The sequence below is a fragment of the Pseudonaja textilis genome, chromosome 2 (genome assembly GCF_049901715.1).
Source record: "Pseudonaja textilis isolate UNSWEBS1 chromosome 2, rPseTex1.2, whole genome shotgun sequence".
Lineage (NCBI taxonomy): Eukaryota > Metazoa > Chordata > Lepidosauria > Squamata > Elapidae > Pseudonaja > Pseudonaja textilis.
Genome location: NC_141991.1, coordinates 147,504,929 through 147,530,792, shown reverse-complemented (window position 1 = coordinate 147,530,792; position 25,864 = coordinate 147,504,929). Strand labels below are relative to the sequence as shown.

At 41.4% G+C, this 25,864-nt stretch overlaps 2 protein-coding genes across 3 annotated transcripts in view; one reads left to right on the top strand and one right to left on the bottom strand.

The window, feature by feature from the left end:
* The window catches only part of SMC1A (structural maintenance of chromosomes 1A), a 30,626-nt gene extending 19,703 nt beyond the window's left edge, over positions 1-10,923 (bottom strand). The window contains exons 1-7 of the mRNA XM_026711267.2: positions 10,609-10,923; positions 8,265-8,453; positions 7,799-7,911; positions 5,246-5,449; positions 4,401-4,639; positions 2,977-3,235; positions 1,809-1,949 (exon numbers count right to left, since the gene is read on the bottom strand). Of these exons, the coding sequence (XP_026567052.1) occupies positions 1,809-1,949; positions 2,977-3,235; positions 4,401-4,639; positions 5,246-5,449; positions 7,799-7,911; positions 8,265-8,453; positions 10,609-10,717 (1,254 nt within the window). The 5' untranslated portion in view covers positions 10,718-10,923. The remainder of the gene's footprint in view (positions 1-1,808; positions 1,950-2,976; positions 3,236-4,400; positions 4,640-5,245; positions 5,450-7,798; positions 7,912-8,264; positions 8,454-10,608) is intronic.
* Positions 10,924-11,035: 112 nt separating this feature from the next.
* On the top strand, positions 11,036-25,523 carry RIBC1 (RIB43A domain with coiled-coils 1). Of its 2 annotated transcripts, XM_087925814.1 has the most exons (8): positions 11,042-11,625; positions 13,626-13,707; positions 20,790-21,134; positions 21,404-21,522; positions 21,706-21,933; positions 23,279-23,445; positions 24,214-24,322; positions 25,357-25,523. In XM_087925814.1, exons 1-7 carry the CDS (start codon positions 11,509-11,511, stop codon positions 24,293-24,295), a joined length of 1,140 nt encoding a protein of 379 aa, XP_087781940.1. In that variant the 5' UTR covers positions 11,042-11,508; the 3' UTR covers positions 24,296-24,322; positions 25,357-25,523. The 2 variants fall into 2 exon arrangements, with proteins under 2 accessions (XP_026567280.1, XP_087781940.1); XM_026711495.2 differs by having other exon boundaries at positions 11,036-11,625; positions 24,214-25,523.
* The last annotated feature ends 341 nt before the right edge of the window (positions 25,524-25,864 follow it).

The following is a 25,864-nucleotide window of genomic DNA, read 5'->3' as shown; positions in this document are numbered from 1 at the left end:
CGGTGGGCCGCAGCCCACTGGTGGGCCTTGAGAAAATTTTGGTGGGCCGCAGAGAAATCTCACTCCCAGAGCACCCACCCAAAGTAATTAATCCAGGCTGCCCAGAAACACAAGGCTGCTCAGCCCACATGGCCCGCGGGAAGCCTCCCCGCCCACTCACTCCTTACCCGGCAAACTTGTCAGCTAAGTTGCTATTTTTCCTTTTTCCGACCATCATCTGTTCTGCTGTGTCAGGAGATTTAGATTAGCTCGGAAGCAGGAAATGGTTGTATTTCTTGCTTTCTAGCTAAGCGCAGACGAACCTCCCTTAGGACTGAAGGTTTGCATTCACGGCAAAAAAAAATTGAGTGACTGAGCTAGCCGATGGCAGATAGATCACTGAATGATTCTGTGAGCAACTCAATCTGCCTGCTTTGCCTGATTTTAGGTAAAAGTTTCTCTTTTTTATAAAAAAAAATCAATATTTATATAAATATTTATAATATTTACATACAAGCCATGCCTAGCCAGTCACATGACCAAGCCACACCCACAAATTAGGCCACGCCCACAGAACCAGTCAGTGGTCCCTGAGGTCCAAAAGGTTGGCAACCTCTGGTCTAAAACAATGAGAGTTATTCTAGACTACAGAACCCTTAAATATCAGCCTGGCAGCTCCATGTGCCTTGGATTACACTTCCTTAGCCAAATTGTGAGCATGCTGCTCCCTGATGGTGATAGGAATCATAGTCCAACTCACTTGGACAGCATCAGATTGGAAAAATCTAGATGACCTCATCCATATACATTGGGCAGTTACACTTAAAGTGGGTCATACCGAAGGTACTTTTATCTTTTTATGTGGGCAAGAAATAAATGGAACAAAAGGATGAAGCAAATAAGGACAACCACGGAGAGAATGTCATAAAAGGTATACATCATACCATATATTACAAGACACTGTCAAACGTCTTTGGAAATTTGCTCAAGCTAATCCATCATTATCACAAGAATCTGGGACACTGTTCTCAACAGATGCTGCTGCAGCAGCATGATGTGGATTTTCTTCACACTTCCTCATCAACGGTCCAGTAGTATATCTACTCTTGGTACTTTCTTCTAAAGCCTGTGGGTTCTGCATAGTTCTGCAGAACATTTTCTGCAGAACATTTACAGCTGGAATGTTTGAAAGTGGACATCAAATTCTCTAAAAGCTAGTCAAAACCATACAGATCACCATTTCTCAGCTGCTCTATTAACAGTGCCTCAATGATATTGGCCTAATTAAGACTGACCTACATTCAGTCTTTTCAGGCTCTCAAGGTGGCCGTCACTTTCATTTTCACCTAACATTTCAAATTATATGTAATACATATGCAAGTATAAGCAATTAATCCAACTTGTCATTTTTGGAACACCTGAAATGTCCACACAACTTGGAAAGATACAGAAAGTAGATTTTAGGGCAACAATATGAGAGTAGATTCCATGGACCAGTTTATGGGGATGCAGGAAAGAGATAATAAAATAAGGCACTTGGGGGACATTTCAGTTTCATTTTTTCTCTTACTCTCCTAATTGTAAAGCTAGACTTCAGAACTCAGAAATAATGATATGGCTGGGGGGAAAATAGTTTGTTTTCTTCCTTGTTAGAATAACAAAACAAATGTAAATTAAAATAAATATTACTCAGTTTGTATAAAATAAATTCAGTAAATCTGAGGTATTGAAACTGGATGAACTGGGTGCAAAGTTTTTTGTTTAATTTCAAGAAAAGTGCTTGCTATAGCAAGAAGAAAAAAAACCAGCCAAGACACAAGAGTGCTGACCTCTGTTTCTACTTTCTTCCTCTCTTCTAGATCCAGGCGGTCTTGGTCTGCCTTCTGATCACGGTTGAACTTCTCTAATTCCTGAGCCAAGGTGGCTGCCCTTTTGCTGGCCTCCTCCTTCAGACGATGGTATTTTTTTACCTATCCATTATTTGATGAAAGCAAGCAAAATAATTTAATTAGATCTCTTTCTTTCATAATTTATTTCAGCCCACCCAATCTACAAAGAATATGAAAAGGCATCTTATTCTACAGTAAAACATACAAAGGCTACGTGCAAAATTATGATTCAGTTTTAACTGCCTCTCAACCCATCTACAAGCTCCTTCTCTTATCCCCAAACTTACAGAGCTGTCTCTGGAGTAGGAGGGGGAGGGATTAAAAACTGCATTTTATTGATAGCAATGGGGCCCCGGATGGCTGATCAAGGAAGATAAACCTCTTCTCTTCATTGGATTTAGGTAGGTTTTCACAGCCTTATTTCACAGCATTTTGTTCCCAACCAATTATGACTTCTGCTTTTTGAAATCCAAATCACTCCTCTTTTCTTAGCTAATTAGTTAGGCATCATTGAGTTCAATTCAAACTGTTGAGATTTTGTTATAGTGGATTTTAAACTCTGAGGTTAGACTATACAGAAATACATAGATTATTTTAAGTGGTTGGCTTTCAAATATCATAGTCTAAAAAAATCATCAAAGAATCAGAGTACTTTCATCACAATGTCACATCCCACTTCAACATTATCTTATGGCACATAAGGCACCATCTCTCTAGGGACATTTTATATCATTGTCCCAACATTAAATTAATTTTAGCCTGCTTCTGACTTGGACTCATTTTTTCCCAGTCTGCCCAGTCTGCAGAGAAACCTATATTTTTTTCATGCTATGTACTCTCTTGGGAGGGTTTACTAATATCAAAACATACATAGAACCAATTTCTGTCCCCTCCATGCGAAAACATTAGAAATCACATTCTACAGGCTCAAATTGTGTGTGCGTGTGTGTAAAAATAAATAAACCAATGTTTTTTTTTTTAAATTAACAATCCTTTTATTTCTAACTACTGGCTTTGTAAAAAATCAAAACCAAAGACCCTAATGCTCTTCAGCAATACTGTTAACCAGAAGATCTCATTCAGTGGGTTCACGGGCCTTTGGTCGCACCTGATTTTCTTCTAGAGTGAGATCACGGCCTTGACTCTGGCTCTCCTCTTCCATGCGCTCTTCAAACTCCTGTCGGGCTTTCTCCACTGACAACATCTCCTTCTCTAGCTCATCCATGTCACCCTTACGCTTTTTGTATTGCTTTTGTGCATTCTGCAGGGACTTTTTTGCAGCTTCCAGTTTCTTGATCTTATGAGAAGTATTTTCTTTGGCCTTGATATATTGGGGTCGCTTCTGATTCAGTTCAGAATCCTTTTCCCTGTCAAAAAAAACTTTTCTTTTATTTTGGGCAAATACATACCACCACTCTAAATTGTCACTCTAAAGTAAATATAGGCTCTCTGTTTAAACCAGATATGCCCCCACACAAGCCATTGAATTAGAATACCTCCTCCAAGTGAAAACATTAGAAATCATATTCTACAGGTCCAAATAATTTATATTATATAAAAACTAACATTTTAAAAACTTGACTACTAGCTTTATAAGAAATAAAAACCAAAGGTATATTTAAGAGAGGAGTAGGCAAGTTGGTACTCTCCAGAGGTTTTGATTAGTTTCCATTGCTGTCAGGCATCATGGCCAATACAAGAGATGCAAACATCTGCTGTTCTTTCCCAGACAGGATCAGCAAGTGCTATCCACACCTCCAAATTATTTAAACCTCATGCTTAACCAGGTCAAATTGTCGAACTAAAAATACATCAATTTTTTATTCTTCTTTAAAAATAAATATCTGATGTCATAGCTGTCCCCTAGTTATCAAAATCATACCAGCATACTAGGCGCACTTACAAAATTCAGCAGAAGACAAACTCAGAGCAATATGCAAAGATAATTGAAGTCTTAAGTCAACCACAATCATTTATGTATTGATGGTCAATGAGCACAAGCAGCAGATCTAAATCCACGCTTGTTAATATTTTTCTATGATAAATATAATACAGCAGGCATTGCCTTAGAAATATAAATGAAAAGTTACCCTGTGAAAAAATGGCCAGCGAATAAATTCAATAAATGAAACAAAGTTTCATTCTTTTTAAAATAAGCACTCATAAATACTACAGAATTCTTTCAAACAGAAAGATGTCATTTTAGTTTCAGACCTGAACCATCCAATTTAGTAGATAATGTAGCTTAGTTTCTGGAGTTACTCATTCTGCACACTATCTAGTCTTTATAAGTGTTTTGATTCTGCATCACAGACACAGACAAAGTCAAGGTCAGACTGCACATGGCTAGTCTCAGGCTCCACATTTTTTTTTTCCTTAATAATGAATTGAAGTATTTTCAGAGTTCACTGAGCTGTAGATGAACTCAGTCAAACTGACTTCTTATTCTGTGAAGAGACCTAGAGTTGTAATATAAAATGATGCAGATCCCATGATCTTGAATTCCGATAGCCCCTAAAGCCAAGACCTTACTTGATCTCCTTTTCGATTTGCTGTTGCTCTCTCATGACCTTGCCCAGCTCCTTCTTCCTGTCCTTGAGTTCATCCTCCACCTTGTCCATGCGCTTCTTATCTTTATCGATCTCCTTGTTCTTGGATCCCAGTTCCTTGTTTAGCTTTTCAATTTCAGCTTCATTGTGGAACAGCTTGAAGAGCTGGAGCTGGACTTGAGCTCGCACAACCTCATCCTTTAGACGCTGATATCGATCTGCCTGGTTTCCCAAAAAGGAAAGCACTGAATATACCACATAGTCTAAATAAGCTTAAATTCCATATAAAGACAGCCTTCAAAAGAACCCTTAGCAATAGTAACTTCATACACTTTAGGTAACAGCTTTTAGATTGGGTCCACATGTTATATTAAGCCACAATTTTATTACTCCTTGGTTCACTTATGTTAAGTGACATACCCCATAATTGTAACCTACAGTGGCCAAATATTGCATTCATATCATATACTAGGGCAAACCCACAAGAAACCAAAAACAGGAAAGAAGATGGAAACAGAAGGATAGCATATCATTGAACTAAATTTCCACTTTAATCAAATGCAATGTAAACAGAGGGGACTCCACTACCAATCCACGATGGAAGAATGGCTAGTGTGATACAATGGTTAAGATGTCAGACTGGATCAGAGTCACGTTCCCACAGAACCTCAGAGCGCATTAGGAAATGTGAGCTAGTGATTTGGTTTTCGTACACAACGGTGCTGTCATAGGGATAAAATGAGGAAAAAGCCTCCATGTGCATCTCTGAGAATTCCCAGATAAAAGATGGGATTTAACAATGGTAACAAAAGCAGCTTATGACGTTACCTCTTCTTTCTCCTGCTTGGCCTCCTTACGCTCTGCTGCAATGTTCTTCTTGCGATGGTAGTTGAATTGGGTGTCTTCCTCTGCCTTGACCATCTCCTTCTTGCGTTTGTCGTACTCCTGAGCCAGCTCTCCCGAGCGGCTGATCTCTTCAAAGAGGGCCGTGCGTTCCTTGGGATTCTTCATTGCAATGGACTCCACAGCACCCTGGAAATTTTTTAATTTATGAATATAATTGCCCATCTCATATATGTGACTCAGCTAAGAATATGTTAATAATGAAACACAATATTAGCAAAGTAGAAAAAACAAACATTGGTCACTGAAGAGGAATCCAACAAAACAACTTGTTCTGTAGGACAGTGGCCCCCAACCTTTTTTGTGCCACGGCCCGGTACCGACATCACAAAATGATCCGCGGCCCGGTACCGGCATCAGCACACATGACAAGGCAAGGCGAGCCGAGCGACCGGCCAGCCAGCCATCCCTCGCTTCTCCCCGCCACCTTCAACTCCTCCATTGTACCTTTGTCGATGAGCTTCACTTCGGGACGGTTTCAGGATGGTTGCTCGGCTCGCCTTGCCTTGGGTGCTGAAAGAATCCTCGTGCCTTAGTTTCATTCGAAGCCCCCCCCTTCAATGAAACTAAGGCGCGAGGATTCCTTCAGGACCCAAACGCCGCTTTCCAACCGGAAAAGCTCACCCAGAAGCACTTTCTCGTCAAACAAGATGGCGGCGCCCAGCAAACTGGCGGCCCGGTAGGAAATGTTCCACGGACCGGGACCGGTGGTTGGGGACCCCTGCTGTAGGACAGTTGGGGTACCTTAGTGATTAAGGTGCTGGCCTAGAAACCAGAAGACTGAGAGTTCTAGTCTCGCCTTAAAGAGACATCTCTCAAGAGACCATCTCACCTCCCAGTCTCCAGGCCCTGAAAAACATCCAGCTCTTCAGTATTTTATGAAAGACCAGCAAGGTTAGAATCAATCTAAACTCAGTATGGTGTTTTAGAAGACAGAAAAAGCCGGCTTCTGAGGTCCCATTAAATGACATTCTTTGATTGAAGGGACTTGGAGTCTCTTCTGGCCGACCTAGTGGGATGGGTAGAAATAACCAGGGAGGCTGTCCCACAAATAACCCATAGGGGTTTTATTTATTTTTATTTACTTGTATCCTGCCTTTATTATTTTTACAAATAACTCAAGGTGGTGAATATATCCAATACACCTTCTTCCTCTTCCTATTTCCACCACAACAACCACCCTGTGAAATGAGTTGAGAGCGTGTGATTGGCCCAAGGACATCCAGCTAGCTTTCCTGATTAAGACAGGACTAGAACTCATGGTCCTCCAATTTCCAACCTGGTGCCTTCATGATTAGGCCAAACGGGCTCTTTAGAGATGGCAACTGACCAGCACTTTGGATTGTACTCAGAAGCACATTGGGAGCCAATGCAGCTTGTAAAGCAGAAGTATAACACTGATTTACGGAGGTGCATTCATAACTGCCTCTACCACTGCATTCCACATTAGCTGCAGCTTTCAGCCTTCAATATTCCAAAGTGACAAGATGAGACTTAATATGATGTCCTCCTTTCTTCTAGCACAATCTGGATCAAAGGTATGATTCTGATGTTCTGGATTCCCATCACTGCCAGGCAGCAGGTGCTCTCAGATGTTGCTTATCATTTACTCCAGAGACAGGTGACCATAGCTGATTTGGACTGTCTCTGCCATATTATTTTCCAGCTATGGTCACCTGTCTCTGGAGTAAATGATAAGCAACATCTGAGAGATGGATGTCTTCAACATTAGGAATGTGGAAAATCAGTCTGAACTTCTATCTGCCTCTCCTACATGTCGCTATTCCTAGAAGCCAAGCTTAGAAGGACAGCAACACTATCTTCTCCAAAGCACAGGACTTCCTTTCGGCACTCAACATGACAAACAGTACAATCTCACCTGACCACTCTTTTAAATAAAGGTTGAGCATCACCAAGCTAAAAAATTGTTTAGCCATCATCTTTCCAGTATTGGAGAAGGGGACAGTTGTTGCGGACTTTCTGTAAACCTCACCTATTTTAAATACAACCAAGTCTAAACACATGCAGGTAATCCTCGCCTTACAACAGTTTGTTTAGTAACTGTTTGAAGTTACTTATGACCATTTTCACTTAGGACTGTTGCAGCATCCCCATGGTCACTTGATCAAATTTCAGACACTTGGCAGCTGACTCATATTTATGATGATTGCAATGTCCCAGTTGCAGCGTTGATCATGTGATCAACTTTGGCAATCTTCTGCTAAGCAAAGTCAATGGGAAAGGCAGATTCACTTAACAAATATGGCAGGAAAGGCCATAAAATAGGGCAAAATTAACAATGGTCTCACTTTCCAACAGAAATTTTGGTCATAAGTGGTTGTAAGTTGAGGACTACCTGTACACTTCACTTGCCATTGTTAAATCAGCAGGAGAGAAGTGCCAGTGAATTGAAATCTGTTCTGTGGACGCTAAGAGACCAACAATTCAGCTGAACCCTAAATTTGAAAATACACATACCTGAAAGACTAGGAAGTTCCTAGCTTTGATCAGAATGCCCAACTTTTCCAACTCCTCACTGTATTCACTCAACTGTACAACCTTGTTGTTTATTTTGTATTCTGATGAGCTTCCTAAAAGATAAAACTTTCATTTACCTTCAAACAAAAATACACACACACAATTACATTAAAATATATCTTTTATATTACATTTGGGGCTATATTGAATAGAGAAATGTAACGAACATTCCTCTATTCAATATGGTGGGACTCACCAGATCCCATATCCATGGAATTGGCTTTAAATCCCATTTCCCCTGAAAATGTATATATTTCTCCGAGGTAAGCAATCTCCTTCCACCACTCCTTTAAAACAGACCAGCCCTACAATCCTTAAGATTCAACCGCCAACTTTTTGCAACATGGGATAATGGATTCCATTTTAGATCTCCCAAGAATTTTCCCAACCTGTATTTAATGCTTACCCACGATGACTCTTGCAAAGGTGCGATCTTCAATACCATCTTCAGAGTAGACCATGCTGACAAATGCCCGGTTGGCGGCTGGTTTCCCAACAGGAGCGCCATGAATCAAGTCTCGCAAAGTCTTTACTCTCAAATTACTAGTCTTTTCACCAAGCACAAAGCTGATGGCATCCATGAGGTTTGACTTGCCTAAATGAAAGACAACAAAGAAACATATACTGTATTTTAACATCAATGTGCTTAGTAAAATATTGGACTGTCATTTGAATCAGCACTTGCCGAGCCTTGGTATTACAGTGTTTATATGATGCTCATTTTTGAAGAGCATTGTTTCTAAGCATGTGCAAATTATGAATAGATAACAGGAATAACAGATAATATATAATGTAAATATGAATAAAGTATAGATGTACATAGATATGAATAATGGAAGACGGAAAAAAACAATGCCACAATGTATTGCAAAAATTGTAAACATGATTTGTGTTTTTTTAAGCTGTAATACTTTAATAAAATTTATTTTTTAAAAAAGAATTTCTCATATATATAAAAAAATTCCTTTGGTTGAAAAGCAGGTGGTATTTTCCCAACCTCTCCATGATTTCTTCATGTTTTAGACATGGACACAGAATTCTTTATTGGCCAAGTTTGATTGACACACAAGTCTTGATGTAAATTCTCTCAGTGTACATAAAAGAAAAGATACATTTGTCAAGAGTCAAGAATCATAAGGTACAACACTTAGCAACAGTCATAAGGTAAATAAGCAATCAAATCATACTAGGAAACAGTCCATATAAATCATAAGGATACAAATGACAAAGTTACAGATACAGTCACAAGTGGGAGGGGATGGGTGATAAAGAGTGATGAGAAGATTAAAAATAATAGTAGTGCAGATTTTGTAAATAGTTGGACAGTGTTGAGGGAAATATTTGTTGTCACTCAGATTTTAGCCCAGGCCTTCACCCCATAATACTAATTTTCTCAATTGTATGATGGATCACGTGTTGGAGAAAAGCATTTATTGATACCTACTCCCTCTCTCACAAATAAGTTATGTTCATTATAAGTCAGTTTATAGCCCAAATAATAATACTTTATTGAACTTGTATGCCACTGAACTCTCAGACTCTGGATGGCACATAACAAAGAAAATACAATAGAATCAATAAAACATAAAAATAAAATAAAAAGCATGCCACGCAATTTTATTTACATACTAGCTTGATACACGTGCTTCGCTACGAAACTATGTGGTCAGGCTTAGTTTTTGGGAGGAAAATGAGGGGGATTCTTCCTCTGCCTACCAGCATCCATTGGTATTCATCTGGCTAGCGTCCTGTCAGTGGGTGAGTTGAGGGCTGTTTGGAAACTGAAACATATTTGTTATGTGAGCAAGGAGACAGCAAGGAGCCTGGGCGTGGCTTAGCTCAAAAGTTCTGTACTAAGGGTGGTTGCTATTGTAAAACTGAAACTGAAACTGAAACTTCTCCTCTGCTTGTGTTTTGCATTTGGAACAGATTTCTTTTCAGGTGGGGAGGGGGGAGTAGAACTCCTTAGCATCAGAGCATGTTAATAATAATATATAAAATACTAATGCTCTGATGGTCATTTTGAAAAATCCTTTCTTAGGGAGCACCTAGAAGCCAAGAGGAACATACGTGCCAAAATTTCAAGTTTGTAGGCTTTACTGTTCAGGAGATTTTGTGATGATGCATGAGTGGTATTTCACTTTTTTATATATAGATTGTTTATGTTTATTACTAGCATTTATGTTGCACATGCTCAGTCATAGAGTTCAATTATAAATCTTGAAATAATGTTGCCAAATTCCAGCCCTACAACTTTTTAAAGCATAAATCACATAATTTAACATGTGGCGTGAATTGAGATAGCGTGCAGCCCACATACACAACTCACTGATAAGAGGGCTACAACAGTAGTTATTATCCCTGTCCGCTAGACATTCTTCCCTTCCCCCTTTTTTCTGCAGCAAATGCCAAACAGCTGCACCCTGCAAGCCAAGCAATCACGCAACTTAGTATAAGAACCAGGCACCTCTCCGTTGCACGCGTTGCGCGTGTGTGTGTGTATACAGCAGCTGACCGTCTCTCTATAGTGTTCTCACCGACGCCAGTTTAACTGCCCGGGTCAAGCCGCCGCCGCCACCACCAACCGAGAACAGCGATTCATTCAGACATGCAAGCACCGTCGCAGTCAGGCTTTGCTCTCGTCGAAGCCCACCGAGGGTAGCTTGTGCTGGGCTAACTTAAACAGTATTTGCTTCCACCCACCCACCCCCACTCCCGCCTCCCCACCCGGATCTCGAGGTTTGCCTTACCAGATCCATTGGGCCCGATGATGGCCGTGAAGCGCCGGAAGGGCCCGATGATCTGCCGCCCCTTGTACGATTTGAAGTTCTCGATCTCGATCAATTTGAGGAATCCCATGTCGCGAAAGGAAGGAAGCGGGCAGGAGAAGCGTAGGGGCGGCGGGCCCCAAGACGTGCTCCCAGGGCAACCTCGGCTGCCCACTCGGAGACCTCGCCCCCCCGCCGGCCCCGTCGGCTCGAAGCCCGCTTTCACCAAGGGCGGGCGCCCGAAAATCTCGCGAGAGCTCGCCGCTAATTCTCAACCCCAAATCCGGGAGCGCTCCCTGGGCCGTCGCCTCAGCCACGCCTCCTTCAAAACGCCAGAGATTTGATTGGCTGTCCCCTTCTCGAGACGTTAGCTATTACGAAGCTGTTCTCGTTCACCCTTAGCGGTGGCCTTCGCCCAAAGGCGCGCTCGCTTTGCCGCTCGCTGATAGGCTTTTTACGGCCCTTCTATATTTGCATAAATCAACGTTCCGGTAGATCGACTACATCCGCTTGGAGAGAATGCGAAGGAGTTGCCATAGAAACCAGACATCAACAAAACTTGCCGGAAGAGGAGCGCGGGAGGCAAGTTTTATTGAAGTCGATGCTCGTGCTCTCAATTAGAGGCTATTTTAATTTGCAAACCGTCCGTTCGAAAGGATCACCGACAGGCCTCCCCACTGATCTTGTATTACACGGATCCTAACTCTGAACTTCTGCGGGTTTTCTCATAAGCAAAGGAAATATTCCCCCCCCCCCCATTCGATCCATTTGCCTTTGGCACAGAATCCAGGGAAATCGCTGGGTCGTTAGTTTACAGGGAATCTCTCGCTCTGAACGGCCGGTCAGAAGTTTCTAACGTTTCTTGCAGCCCACTGTGCAACGATGTATAAGGTGGACATTCAGGCCGACCTGAGAGAGGCGGCTGCCGTTGAAGCCCGCCGGAACCGGGAGAAGCAGAGACAGAGCCGCATCTTCAATGCTCGCTACCGTACAATGGGGGTAAGACTCCCGGAGTGGGTGTATTGGGAGGCGGAATGGGACAACTGGCCACAGCCAACTCGCCCCAGGACAATTTATCAATTCAATTCCATGATTTAAAATTTTAAAAAAAAGTGTTTTCATTGTTGTCATTCAGATTTCATGTTGTCCCTCCTTTTGCATCTTTTCTTTAATGATTCTGTTCCATCATTTCTTCGATTTAAGTGTAACTCTTGTCCTGCAGTGAGTTGACCATGGCAAGTTGTCCCATCATGGCAAATTGGCTGCAGCAAGTTAGTCGTGGCGACTTGGCTGTGGTGAGTTGACCGTGGTGAGTTGGCCACAGCGAATTGTCATAGGCCCATTGGGAGAAGGGGTACCTCCATTGGAAGTCCCCGAAAAGGAGCTCACTGTGATAGAAATTTTATCTGCTTGCTAACCTTCCTGAATATGAATGTGGCTTTGCAGAGAAACTAATGTTCAGTTGGTGGTGTGCAATGGGAAGACATTTGACTACTTGTATGCCTGAAAAGAACCTAGAAAACAGTGTTTAAGGCACACCTTGCAAGCCAAGCAAACATGATTTGAAATTTCTGATTCTACTGTAGAAAATAGATGCCAATCCCGGGTTACTGATTTGAATACAGTATCGTGGAAAACTGAAAAAAGGGTTAAGAAACTCCATTTAAATTTATGTGTAGAGGCAATGTATGGAAATCTATAGTTCACTTTAAGCTGAAGCAAATGTACAGGATTACCATGAATTGGATTTTCAATGGAGCAAATGAGTTTCTTTGTGGCATGACATTTGGATTCTGTTAGCTTCCAACTTATTGAAATAATATATGAAGAAAATAGGGCTCCAGTTTTACCTTCAACATCATAAAATGTAACGCAAAATTGAATTGCTTGAACTGTATCTCCACAAAATAGGTATAATAAAGAGAAACTAGGTTGATACACAGTATTAAGACATTGTTTAATCAAAGTTTACTTATCTAAACCATTTATGTAACTGCCCATCTTATAACCAATTCTGGATGGTTCTCAATCCAAAGTTAAAACTATGTTAAAATTATAAAACTGAACACCTTACAAATGTTAAATGACAACTGGTTTGGTTCCCGAAATTCTTAAGTCAAAATCAAACATTTTCCACTTTTAATTTATGTTATAAAATTGGAAATTAAAGAGACAAGTAAAGAGGCTTGGAGTTTTGAAATACACTAAAGCAAGAGATTGAAACATAACTCACTGCCAACTGCAAAAAAAACATAGTTAAAAATCAGGTCCAATGTGTTCTTGTCAAGCAAAATTCTGATGATAAGAGACATAGCAGGCCATTTTAGAGATGATCTGAAAAAAAATAAGCCAAACCATAGGAAGAGGTTAAAAGTACTATATTTTTTACTGCCAAAATCTAGGTTCATTTATTTACCAAACTTTTGCCTGGTGAACAAAAACACAATACAATGAAACAATTTAAAATAAAGTTTCCCCCCCTCCCCCCGCCCCATCACTGTTCATACTAGCTCCAGTACTTCGGGGGAAAGCCAAGTCTTCTGTCCTTTCTTGAAGACCAACCCAACTGTTCATTGCTGCCATGTAGTTCAGATTTTTATAGATATGATGGCCCTAGAAAGCAAGTCTTCATGTTTGCTTCTTCGCCATTTTGGTATTTAAAATAAATTTCTTTCTGCATAGCCACTTATAGTGACTTTATGAATGTGCCCATCTAGCTGTTGTATTTTAACCATCCTGTGGAAGTGATTTGCTGTTGCCTTCTAGGATATTTTTTGAACTTGTAACAGTTCCTGTTGAGGGTCTTGCAGTTTCATTTTGAACTAAATGAAGTTCAGGAATATAAGATCTTATTTTGACCTAACATACAGTCCGTAAGATACCTTTGCTTTTACAGCAGCTGGATGAAGTGGGAGGGGAGCATCCTATTTGCCAAGGAACTTGCCTCACTTTTATCTTGCTAATAAACTGCATGGTCATTAATGTCCCTTGCCCTCAAGGTGGACATAGAAGGCTTGAAGAGGCAAGTGGAAGAGCGCAAACTGAGAGAGAATATAGAGAAGCGACGAGAAGAAGCCTTTGGTAAGCTAGTCTGCTCCATTCTATTGAACCTGTCCCTAAATTCTTGGTTAATTTTATGGAAAAACATGTGTCTTGGCAAAGTGAAATTTGTTTAACTCTTTAGGAGCAGTGAGAAGAATCTTAAAGACTGACATCCTGTACATGAGTCTATGAGTGTTCCATTGAACTTGTGACAATTATTTTTGAGCAGAGCAGATGTGAAATAATTCCCAATGTTTTTAAAACACATTTATTCTGTTTCCCCTTAATTTAAAAACAGAGATTTTCTCAACCTCTGCAATTTTAAGATATATGGACTTCAACTTCCAGAATTCCCCAATACCGCCTAGCAAATTCTAGGAACTGAAGTCCATTTTTTAAGTTGCTGAGGTTCAGAAATATTGTTCTAGACCAAGGATCCCCAAACCATTAGGTGAACTTCTCTTGGGGGAGAATCCAGGGGAAGTGTGAAGAATCATTTAGTGACATTGTTACAATAAATCTACCTTTCCCATGTTTTCATTGTATTGTTTTCATTGTTCATCTCTATGTCTCTGAAATTTCAGGGGAGGTATGTATATTACAATTACCCTACAGGGAGGTGTAGGTGATGTGGTGGCTCAGTGATTAAGAAGCTGGTAAGCTGACAGCCCTGGGTACAAAACCTGAATGTCATGTGATGGGCTGAATTCCCATTACTTGCCCCAGCTCCTGCCAACCTAGCAGTTAGAAAGCAAATGTGAGTAGATAATTACCTTCAGTGGGAAGATAACAGGACTTTGGCATATAGTTATGCTGGCCAGTGGTGGTATTCTACCGGTTCAGCTCAGTTCAGGTGAACCGGTAGTTAAAAATGCTGCCAGTTCAGCCGAACTGGTATTTCTGACAGTATTTTTCTCCCTGGAGGCTTCCCTGAGGCACAGTAGTTAAAAAACGGGACACGGGAGGGTGCTGCGAAAGGGGGAAAAACCACCACATATAGCCACACCCACCCAGTCACATGACCACAGGTGGCCTTCCCCACAGAACCGTAGTAAAAGAAATTGAATCCCACCACTGGAGTAGCCATATGAGAGGTGGCATTCAGCCGGTTCTACCATTTCTGGAGAAGTCATTTGGAGAAGTGGCCAATACCACCTCTGACTGGCCCTGCCCCCATCTATTCCCTGCCTTCTGTGTCCCAACTGATCAGCTGGGTCTTCTTTGGTTGCCCTGCACAGGAGAATGGAGCTGGAAAGCAGGTTAGTGGGGTGGGGAGGGAATGTGGATTTTGCAGTATCCTTCCCCTGCCACGCCCACCAAGCCATGCCCTGTCCACCAAACCATTCCCACAGAACTGGTAGTAAAAAAAAATTGAATCCCACCACTGAGCCATATATAGAATTGTAGTATAATTTTTTTGTTTTTAAAGAAAATAAGATGCTAGTGATAACTGGGGAAACCAGGTACAATAGGACCAGCAAATGAAGCTGGGGGAAAGTCTGCTGACATGGTCTGCTGGAGAAAAAACAACAGAACTCTTTCCCCATTCTATTTCTCTGTCCATTCATTAAGATTTGAAAGCAAGTTCTCTCTCTGGATTCATATCCTTAGCGTCAACTGCAGGGATCTCAGGGCTAGGACCTCTGGGTGGTCCCTGGTATCAGGCAGTCTCCAACTCTTTCAGCTTTCTCCAGAGCTGTTAAAACCTGTCTTTTTCAGTCAATAATTGAGGCCTGAGAAGTTACATTTCTTTTTGTTCCCTCATGATAGATGAATGTTTTATATATGTGGCTAATTCCTTGATGTTGGGAAATTTATGCTAATAAGATTGTATATTGTTTTAACCTAATTATTGGTTATAGGCTTGCAAAATGCTCAGAACACCTTAGAACCAGAGCAGAATATAAGCCAAATAAATAAACTCACCTCACTGTCTTCTAATCATCTTTTTCTAAGCTCAGCATCTGCACTTGAAGTTTTCATTTAAAAAGTAGTAAGCATAACAAGAAAAATAGGGTTGGGTCTCCCAACCCTTCTTCATTGTAAAATATGCAGTAAAAGCAGGTGGATGGTATAATAATGAACTAGTGCTGAAATAGTTTCCAGAAAGAAGGAAGCTTTATATCATATCAAAGGTGTGCAAGGATACAGTGCTCAGGCAGAAGGATTTATTGGCAGTGAAACTTTGAAATAGTTTCCATGAAGGTCTGGGATCTTACTTCCATTGTATATGATAAAATAAGGAGGCATAAAGTCATGCATAGTGGCGAGTTGTGCACAACCAAATGTCTTTGTAATAATGAGGTACATCTTAAGCATTTAATAAGAATGCCATGATTCCTTGGGTTGTAGCCAAGCTGTCATGCCCTTCCACAGCAGCACATGCATGGCTTCCTCCAAGTATCTTAAAATACAGACCGGGTACATCCTAGCACAAATTTTTCAACAGGTATTTAAGCTTCAAGCCTTTAAAACCTTAAGTTTACAATAGTTCCATAAAGTATGCTTATTATTGAGGAAGCGGAGATGGTGACAGAGCAGCAGCTTCCCTGCTGAGCTCCTTATGATATTTTATTTGTTCTATCCATTTTTAAAACAACCTAAGTGCATTGTATTATTGAGCCATGCATTCGGAAAGTAATAAATAGATAAAATTCGCTTGAGTTAGTTGGACATATACACTGCTCAAAAAAATAAAGGGAACACAAAAATAAAACATCCTAGATCTGAATGAATGAAATATTCTTATTAAATACGTTGTTCATTACATAGTTGAATGTGCTGACAACAAAATCACACAAAAATTATCAATAGAAATCAAATTTAGCAACCCATGGAAGTCTGGATTTGGAGTGACACTCAATATTAAAGTGGAAAAAAACACTACAGGCTGATCCAACTTTGATGTAATGTCCTTAAAACACATCAAAATGAGGCTCAGTAGTGTGTGTGGCCTCCACGTGCCTGTATGACCTCCCTCCAATGCCTGGGCATGCTCCTGACGAGGTGGTGGATGGTCTCCTGAGGGATCTCCTCACACACCTAGTCTAAAGCACCCCCCAACTCCTGGACAGTCTGTGGTGCAATATGGCGTTGGTGGATGGAGCGAGACATGATGTCCCAGATGTGCTCAATTGGATTCAGGTCTGGGGAACGGGTGGGCCAGTCCATAGCATCAATGCATCAATGTCTTGCAGGAACTGCTGACACACTCCAGCCACATGAGGTCTAGCATTGTCTTGCATTAGGAGGAACTCAGGGCCAACCGCACCAGCTTATGGTCTCACAAGGTGTCTGAGGATCTCATCCCAGTACCTAATGGCAGTCAGGCTACCTCTGGCGAGGGCTGTGCGGCCCCCTAAAGAAATGCCACCCCACACCATTACTGACCCACTGCCAAACCAGTCATGCTGGAAGAAGTTACAGGCAGCAGAACGTTCTCCACGGCGTCTCCAGACCCTGTCACATCTGTCACATGTGCTCAGTGTGAACCTGCTTTCATCTGTAAAGAGTACAGGGCGCCAGTGGTGAATTTGCCAATATTGGTGTTCTCTGGCAAATGCCAAATGTCCTGCATGGTGTTGGGCTGTAAGCACAACCCCCACCTGTGGACGTCGGGCCCTCATATCGCCCTCATGGAGTCTGTTTCTGAAATGTTTCAGGCACATTTGCGGTCTGCTAGAGGTCATTTTGCAGGGCTCTAGCAGTGCTCCTCCTGTCCCTCTTTGCACAAAGGCGGAGGTAGCGGTCCTGATGCTGGGTTGTTACCCTCCTACGGCCTCCTCCACGTCTCCTGATGTACTGGCCTGTCTCCTGGTAGCACCTCCATGCTCTGGACACTACGCTGACAGACACAGCAAACCTTCTTGCCACAGCTCGCATTGATGTGGCATCCTGGATGAACTGCACTACCTGAGCCACTTGTATGGGTTGTAGACTCCGTCTCATGCTACCACTAGAGTGAAAGCACCACCAGCATTCAAAAGTGACCAAACCATCAGCCAGAAAGTGGTCTGTGGTCACCACCTGCAAAACAACTCCTTTATTGGGGATGTCTTGCTAACTGCCTATGCTTTCCACCTGTTGTCTATTCCATTTGCACAACAGCATGTGAAATTGATTGTCAGTCAGTGTTGCTACCTAAGTGGACAGTTTGATTTCACAGATGTGTGATTGACTTGAGTTACATGGTGTTGTTTAAGTGTTCCCTTTATTTTTTTGAGCAGTGTATATTACCTTCTTAACTGATAATGGCTTTAGAACCATATTCTATGGGGAGAAGGTTGAATGAAATAAAGTTGAAGTGTGCTTCAGATCTATAGATCTGGCGTCACAAAGCAGGGCTGTACCTATGCTAACATTCTGCAGAAATTCAGAAAGGTTGTACATTTCCATTCATATTTTGGAGACTGTAAAATAACCTTGGCTTCTTAACCATTATGAATGCAGAGACTTGGAGGTATATAAGTACTTAGTTGGATGTATGTGAGCATTGTATCATTGAAATGCCCATAATTAGAAGAATAGTTCAGAAACTTTTGTGAGGTAGCTTCTTGGAAGGGACCATCAAGAAAAATCGGGTCTCTTTTAAAGGAATAGTTATACACTACATTTCATGTAGCTTTATACTTATCTATAATGTCTATTTCCAATGGATAAGCTCCTTTCTAATGTTTATTCAACAATATCCTAAGTAAAGTTCCTATGCAGCATTAATAGCTTTCTCTTTTAGCTTCTGTTCCTTATTTGCTCAATGGAGCAGCATTATTGCAGCCTGCCCTATGGCAAACGTAATTCTTCATGAATTATAAATTAAAAAACAATAAAATACAAAAATTAACACAGAGAAGGAAGACATTAGGCAATGAAGGGGTGGAGGAGCCTGCTTAAAGTGACAGTTCCTCAGGTGAGGTGCCATAAGATGAAGTGCCTTTTCTTACACAACCTTCCCACCTTCTATTGGAAGAAATATCTTTCTGGGTTCAGTTCCAAGTGGGGAAAAAGACACTGGAAACATGGAAGCCGCTTGGAAGGATAGTTTATTGATGAACAGGATGGGTTCCTGGGCAGAAAGGGCACATGGAGTGGAAAGGGAGAGAGAGAGGGAGAGAGAGAGAGAGAGAGATTGATTTATACCCACTATTGGGATTTGAATTTGAGCTTGTATTCTGATTAGTTGTCAGACTCCCATGGGGCCATGCAGGGGGAAACTCTGTAGGCTGTCCTGAGTCCCAGGCTTGGTTGAGCCTTGCTGGATGGTGATGTAATGAAAGGGCAATTTCTATTATGGCTCTGCCTGAGGGAGTTAGATCTTTGTTATGTAGAATAGACTGCCCCAGGCCTTAATGGCCCATTGACAAAGGTAGCAGGGCTGAGTTTCTGCCTCTCTGAGTATCTACTTCTCTTTTAGGGGAAATATTCTGCCTTTTTAATATATCCTAAAATATTTCATTTTTCTAGGAGAGGGGTGGGTTTTAACTTCCAACACTTCATTTATCAGGAAAAACAGTACCCTGACAAGTAGACAAAAGGAAAAATATCCTATGAATGGGTCTCCACCATTCAAAGCTGTAAAGATCACAAGGCCAAATAAGGTTGTCTGAATTTCACATAACATAACCTATCAGCCTCAATTAACAGAACTATACTTAACCATGCTAAATCAACATTCAAAATCAAAACAAACCACATTATGACTTAATGTGAGGGCCCATTTAATTCATCACTGTGTTTTGTAAATGTAGGGACGAGCAATTCCTGGGTGGTTGAAGTTAACGACCCTATTTTTTAGAGACTCTTGGGAAATCTTGTAGGTAGTGTCGAAATGTTCTGCCATTTGGGGAGTGGGGATGAGGTTAGGTGTGGGAAAGGGATAGAAATCTTTCTCAGCATCAACACCCACGTCCAGTTAAAAAGTCAGCCAGAAAGAATGCAATCAGAATTCAACCTCAGAATGCTGCTTCAATTACGGTGAGACTGATTTAGTGCCATTTAATGTGTTTTCTGACCCCATAATTTCAATTATGGCTGAAAATCAACGGAAGGTCAGTGCAGATGACAAAGTACAGATAGTCCTCGACTTGTAACACTTCATCTAGTGACCAAATGAAACATGCCTGAAAACAGTGACTTATGACCGTTTTTCACTTACAAGTGTTATAGCTTCCCCATGGATGGTCGTGTGGTCAACATTCAGATGCTTAGCAACTGATTCATGTATATGATGGTTGCAGGGTCCCAGGGTCACGTGATCCCCTTGTGAAACCTTCTGACAAGCCAAGTCAAGGTGGTGACCAGATTCACTTAACAACCAGGTTATTAATTTTAAAAGTGTAGTGATTCATTTAACAACTGTGGCAAGAAAAGTCATAAAATGGGGTAAAACTCACTTAATGAATGTCTCACTTAGCCACAGAAATTTTGGATTCTATTGTTGGTCATCAGTTGAGGACCACCTGTAATATGGAGTAAAATAAGTCACCTTTTGCATGGAACCAGGAAGTCATTAACAAAAGATCAATCAGTAACACCATTATTGCATTGAAAAGGAAGCAATTGGAAGCAGACACTGTATAAAGAAAGCTTCTCGTGATGAAGGACAGTAGCCCTAGAACACCTACGGTAAATTGTGACTGGATTTATGCAACATAGTAAATTTTGTAAAGATGTGTATGATAAATTAACCAAAGGTAAGTATAATGTATGAAAACATATCGGTTCAAACTGGATAGAATATTGCTGTAATTGCAGTATAATCCCAACATTTCTACAGATCTATAAAGTCATAGAAAACTGGATGCAATAATTTTGACGATGGGATCAACTGTATGTTATTAAAAACTTATTTACAAGGGATGCAATATGCGAGGAAAAAATACAGAAGCCAAAGATAACAGCTGCTGAACTATTTAAAATGAGCCATAACAGCTTTGGTGTGCTTGGGGATTTGTAGTTTTTCATTTCCACACAGTTTGAGTTTTCTGGAGGTTACATTTTTATTAATTTTGGTGCAGAGCATCCACCCCACCTCCCCACTCAGAAGGCTCATCCTATTTTATTTCAGAGGGGCACATGGCATAAACTGTGCACTGCATTGCGCTGTCCTAACTTTTTTTGTACAGATGCAGACAGGGTGCAGTGTGACAAGGTTGCCCAGATGTTAGAGGAAGAGGAGCACCAGCGGAAGAAACAGTTATGCCAGGATCTGGTGGAGTTCCGTGAGCGGGAGCAGCAGCCTTCTACGCGGCGGGAATGGGATATCCATGACCCTGAGGCGGTACGCAAAGGGCAGCCGGCCCGTGTGAGTGATGATGACCCACGCTGTGGCCCTTCTAGCATGCAGTGCTTTGCTGGTGAGGATCTGAACTTCGTTGCCCGCCAAAAACTGCAGAAGGAGCACAACAAGCTTGTGCTGGAGGAGCAGAGAAATGAATGGAATAAGAAACTCGCTGATCAACAATATGCGGGTACGTTTGAATTGGGGAACAAGTAGCAGTGTTGTTGTTGGGATGAACTGCACATCCGTAGGAGGTCAACAAAAGGAAAGTTTGCTCTACAGCTACTACTATGAAAAATAACATCCACCTGCTCCCTATACTGGCTCTGCCACAAACCATTTAGGTATAAGCAAAGAACAATACCCATAACTGTAATTTGATAATCCGTAATCAAGTGGGGTATGTTTTGTATAGATTGCCTTGTACTGCACCCATTTTACACCTTCCCAACCTTGCAGATAATCTGGAAGGCAAAAAAAGAATAGAGCTGGATTTGCGAGCCTGGGAGCTGGCACAATTAGAGGAAGAATGTCGCAGGGCTAAAGCCATGGCCTTGGCAGATTTTAACCGAGCCCAGGTACTTTTGGATCCTCTTAGCCATTTCTCTGTACCCCATCCCAGAACACTGCCTCAAGAAAGGTGAAAGTTTGAAGGTTTTGTGTTCCTGCTGTACCCCAACAGCTGACTAAGTGGAGTGGGGGGGTAAAAGGAATACCAGCCCCTTTGTAGCTCATCTCCTTTCTTTTGCCCCCTGAACCAGGCTGCAGAGGTTGCGGAGCAGCAACGTGTATCCCAGCAGCGTGAGCAAGATGATAACTATGCTGAGATCCACAACCATCTGACTGGCAATCTCCTGTTGGAAGACCCTAGCGTTGCTAAAAGCTTGTTGGGGCCACACCGTGTGATAACTGACCGCTGGAAGGGGATGAGCCCTGAGCAGCTGCAGGCTGTGTGGCAAATGCAGAAAGAACAATGCCGAGAAAACCAGGTGAGGGATAAGGAGGGGAGGGCTGAGGAGAATTGGTTCCTGTGGAGGAATGACTGCAAACATGGGAAAACAGGTACAGGTAGTCCTCAACTTATGACCACAATTGAGCTGTTTCTGTTTCTAAGTGAGACAGTTAAGTGAATTTTGCCCTATTTTATGACTTTTCTTGCCACAGTTGAATCGCTGCAGTTAAGTTAGTAATACCGTTAAGTGAATCTGGCTTCCCGATTGACTTTTCTTGTCAGAAATTTGGATCACGTGACCATGGAGATGGTATAATGGTTGTATGAAGAATGCTGTTGTAACTTCAGATGGTCACGATATGAACTATTTTAAGTCAAGGGCTACTAGTAATAGGTAAGCCTGTGCATAGTAAAAACATATGGTATTTATTTGTGTTAGCCTGGATGGACCTGTCCCTGGCTAACAATTCATAATCAACTAAGGCAGAAGAGGAGAACCTGGTTCTGTGATTACCCCATGAACCTTCTCAGAAACTGCATATTGCTGTAAGATCTTAACAGGCATGAAGATACCGTTTTCCCCCTTCTTCCTTGGAAGGGAAGAATAATTCTTCCAGACATATGAGTTGCTTGTACGGAGGCTTTGAACTTGGGCTGAGAGGTTTAAGTGATCCCGGAGTTGCAATTGTCTCAGCTTATTTTAGGACAAAATTGTATTCTCTCGAGTGTATCTCAACCTTGGCAACTTTAAGATACATGGACTGGGCAGTTCTGAGATCTGAAGTCTACCCATACTGTATAAAAGCTGTGAAGATTGAGAAAGGCTGCTCTAGACAATATCTTAAACATGCAGGCTACTTTGCCCTGTGAATCTAGTTGAGGAAAAAGAATGGAGGCAAATGAACCTAATAACCACAGCCTAACGACGACTCCAGTCAGTCAGTAATGAATCTTTTTCCTAACAGTTGTTTCTGGGAAGGAATATGGTCTTGTAAAAGACTTCATTATCTTTGTGTATTAGAGTATATTATCTTTTCCTTTCCCTGAGCCTAGCGTTAGTCAGTATATTTCCTTTGTCCATGCTTGTTAATTGTATGAGAGGGGTCGGTGACAAAACTTGGAAGCCATAATCCATTCTCGCATACTTTGCAGTTTCAAGTGTTGGAAAGTGATTCACACACACTGTATCTGATTGAATCCTTACAGAAGTTTATGTCAGCTCCATCAAGATATGTGCAGTGCGGGACAGAGGTTGAGAGTATAGTACAATAGCTTGCTTACATCTCCTGTTTCGGTTTGTGGGGTGCTGAAATTGGGAACCAGGGATTGCCCTTCCTATGGATCTGTTCTCACATTTCATGTGCCTCTTTTGTCCCCTGCAGAGACTTCGGCAACTGGAAAGGCAACGGGATGCTGAGTGGGACAGACAGGGGGAACTGGCAGCTCGTGCAGCCATGCAGATGGAGGAGCAAGAACAGAATTTCCGTGAGCAACTGAAGAAGAGCCTGGACGATTACAACCGAGAATTGGCTGATGCACAGAAATCCAAGTAAGTAGGATTCCACGGAAGTGTGAAATGCATTTGCCTGGATTTGAGGTAGTCTAGAGGGCAACAGATTGAGACATTGGTAAGATGATACTTCCAATTCAAAAGTAATATCTGAAAGGCCTCCAGAATATTCCTGTTTTGTTGCAATGTCTGCTCTCTGGAATGAGCTTCCCCAAGATCCAGCTCACCCCCCACCCTCTCGCTGATATTTCAAAAGGCCTGAAAGCCCTGGTACTTCATCTAGGCCTTTGGCAAGAGTGATTAAAAGCCCCATTAGGCCGTGTGGGCTTGTTTTTCTTCCTGTCTCGTTTGCTCTCTTTTATTCCTTCTTGTTTATTCCCATATTGTTTTATTAATGATGATTATTTGTGAACCAATTATATTTGTTGGGAGGTACATAGATTTCATTAATAATAATTTGGCTTCAAAATTAAGCTGCAGATGGAAAGCTATATGCTGGGGGTGGGGGGGAACCAAGCAGACTGGAAGTGAAACATTTTCATATCTTTCTGAGCCTTTTTTTCCCCCACCGGCTGCATTTAAAAAAAAAAATGCTGCTCATAACTGTCTAAAAAGACTCACCTACTCAGCCAGGAAACCAGAGGCATCAAGATGGCTATCTGTAGTTACTCAATTATAGAAATGCATTATACACGTCTGGTTTTTATGTATTCCTAGATTAAATTCTGTCAGTGAAGGTTTCAGCCCTGGGACAAATGAGGCAATAATCTTTTCCATGCAATCTGACTACATTCTTTTCTTTGACAGCTTGAAGTATCTGGAGAAAGAAGTCTATACCAATGCACCTACAGCCCACTATTATTTACAATTTAATACTAGCAGCCGCTGATGGGAGATGCAGCTGGCAACAGTTTTGGTACGCAAAATAAAGTTGATTTTCTTATGGACAAAGGACATCTCTAGTAGCTGTAGAAGAGATATCAGCCGTTGCCTCAAATGTAGCCTGAGCCTGTTTCAGTGTGATTATGTAGAGCTTTGCAATTTGGGGAGGGGTACTTTCAAGATCAGATGTTTGGTATATGAAACATTACACAAAACCTCCATATTCAAAGAATCCAAATGTCAAATATTTATTGCCTGATGATTTTATTCATAATAGTTTGCTTGTTATCTCCTTAACAAGAGCCACCATATGATCAAACCCCACAGGGTTCACTTCTTGACCTCACATGGGGAAATCCCAGGTTAAGTTTACATTTATCTGCATTTGCAAACAAGCCAAAATGACAGATGTGTGGTGACAATATTATCCAGCAAATGCTGCAATTGTAAACTTACATGTAGGATACAAGTTGTAGCGCTTGTATTATGAGGCGTATTTTATCCAATTTGTGCTTATAGTATAGGTAGTCCTTGTTAAGCGACCAAAGTTGAAACTGGCAGCTCTGTCCTTAAGCAAAGCAGTCCCTAAGTGGAAAATCATATGTGGAAAATTGTGCATTCCCTTTTCAGCTCTGGCCCCTTTGCCTACCTACATAGCCAATTTGGAACTAACAAGACCAATCAGTTTCATAATTTGCCTTCTAGCCATTCCTCCATCCTTTGGAATGCTCATCCCAGTGCTGAGATAATTAGCAAGGATGGAATTAATCTGGAGAGAAAGAGTTTACAAGAGAGTAAGCAGGCACAAAATAGGGACTACACATTGAATAGAGTGCAGTGGCGCTGGCAGCCATAAATACACTATGCACACCACCTGGTGTATTCTCTATGATGTATGGTTACTCTCTTGTAATCCCTTCCACTCCATCCTCTCCACTCTGCAATGGGGAGAGAACAAAAACCAGGCACAGGACAATGCTTAGTCAGTGTAATGGCAATCACATGACCGAGGGTTGTTACTGTACAAAGGTTATAAATTCAGGCATCGATTGTAGTTATTTTTTTCAGCACTATCATAACTGCAAACAGTCACTGACCAAGGCAGTCAGTAAGCAAGGACTATCAGTGTATGAACATAAGTTGATGACTGGAACCAAGCAAATCGCTGTGCTCCAGAGAAGTCACCATTCATTCTTTCCAAAGAAAAGAGCAATAAAATCCTTATATGAAATCCCCAGATCAGATCTGAATTTTATTTCAAAAGAAAGATTTTGCTGAACTAGGATTGGAATTTTCCTGCCACTAGTGTTTTGGGACTTCCCTTCGAACAGCTGTTCCTCCTCCTCTGTTCTCCACCCCCCTCTTTCCAGGTTTCCTTTGCATTTGGCTATCTTGAGACATTTTATACTCACTCTTCTTTATAAGAGAAATGAATATTACATGAGCAGAATCATAGTTGAGAAAAGTCATAAGACCAAAGAACTATGTATTGAAATAGTTCAATTTACCAGATATATGTACTATTTGTTACCATATATCCTTTAAATGGCATTTGGGAGAACACTTCAGAAACCCT

What these genes read in the sequence shown, in the direction of transcription:
- RIBC1 (XM_026711495.2), top strand. Translation starts at nt 11,509, where the DNA reads ATGTATAAGGTGGACATTCAGGCCGACCTGAGAGAGGCGGCTGCCGTT. An exon ending in CAGATTTTAACCGAGCCCAG is followed by an intron (nt 21,523 to 21,705) that starts GTACTTTTGGAT and finishes CCCCTGAACCAG; the next exon opens with GCTGCAGAGGTTGCGGAGCA. An exon ending in AACAATGCCGAGAAAACCAG is followed by an intron (nt 21,934 to 23,278) that starts GTGAGGGATAAG and finishes TGTCCCCTGCAG; the next exon opens with AGACTTCGGCAACTGGAAAG.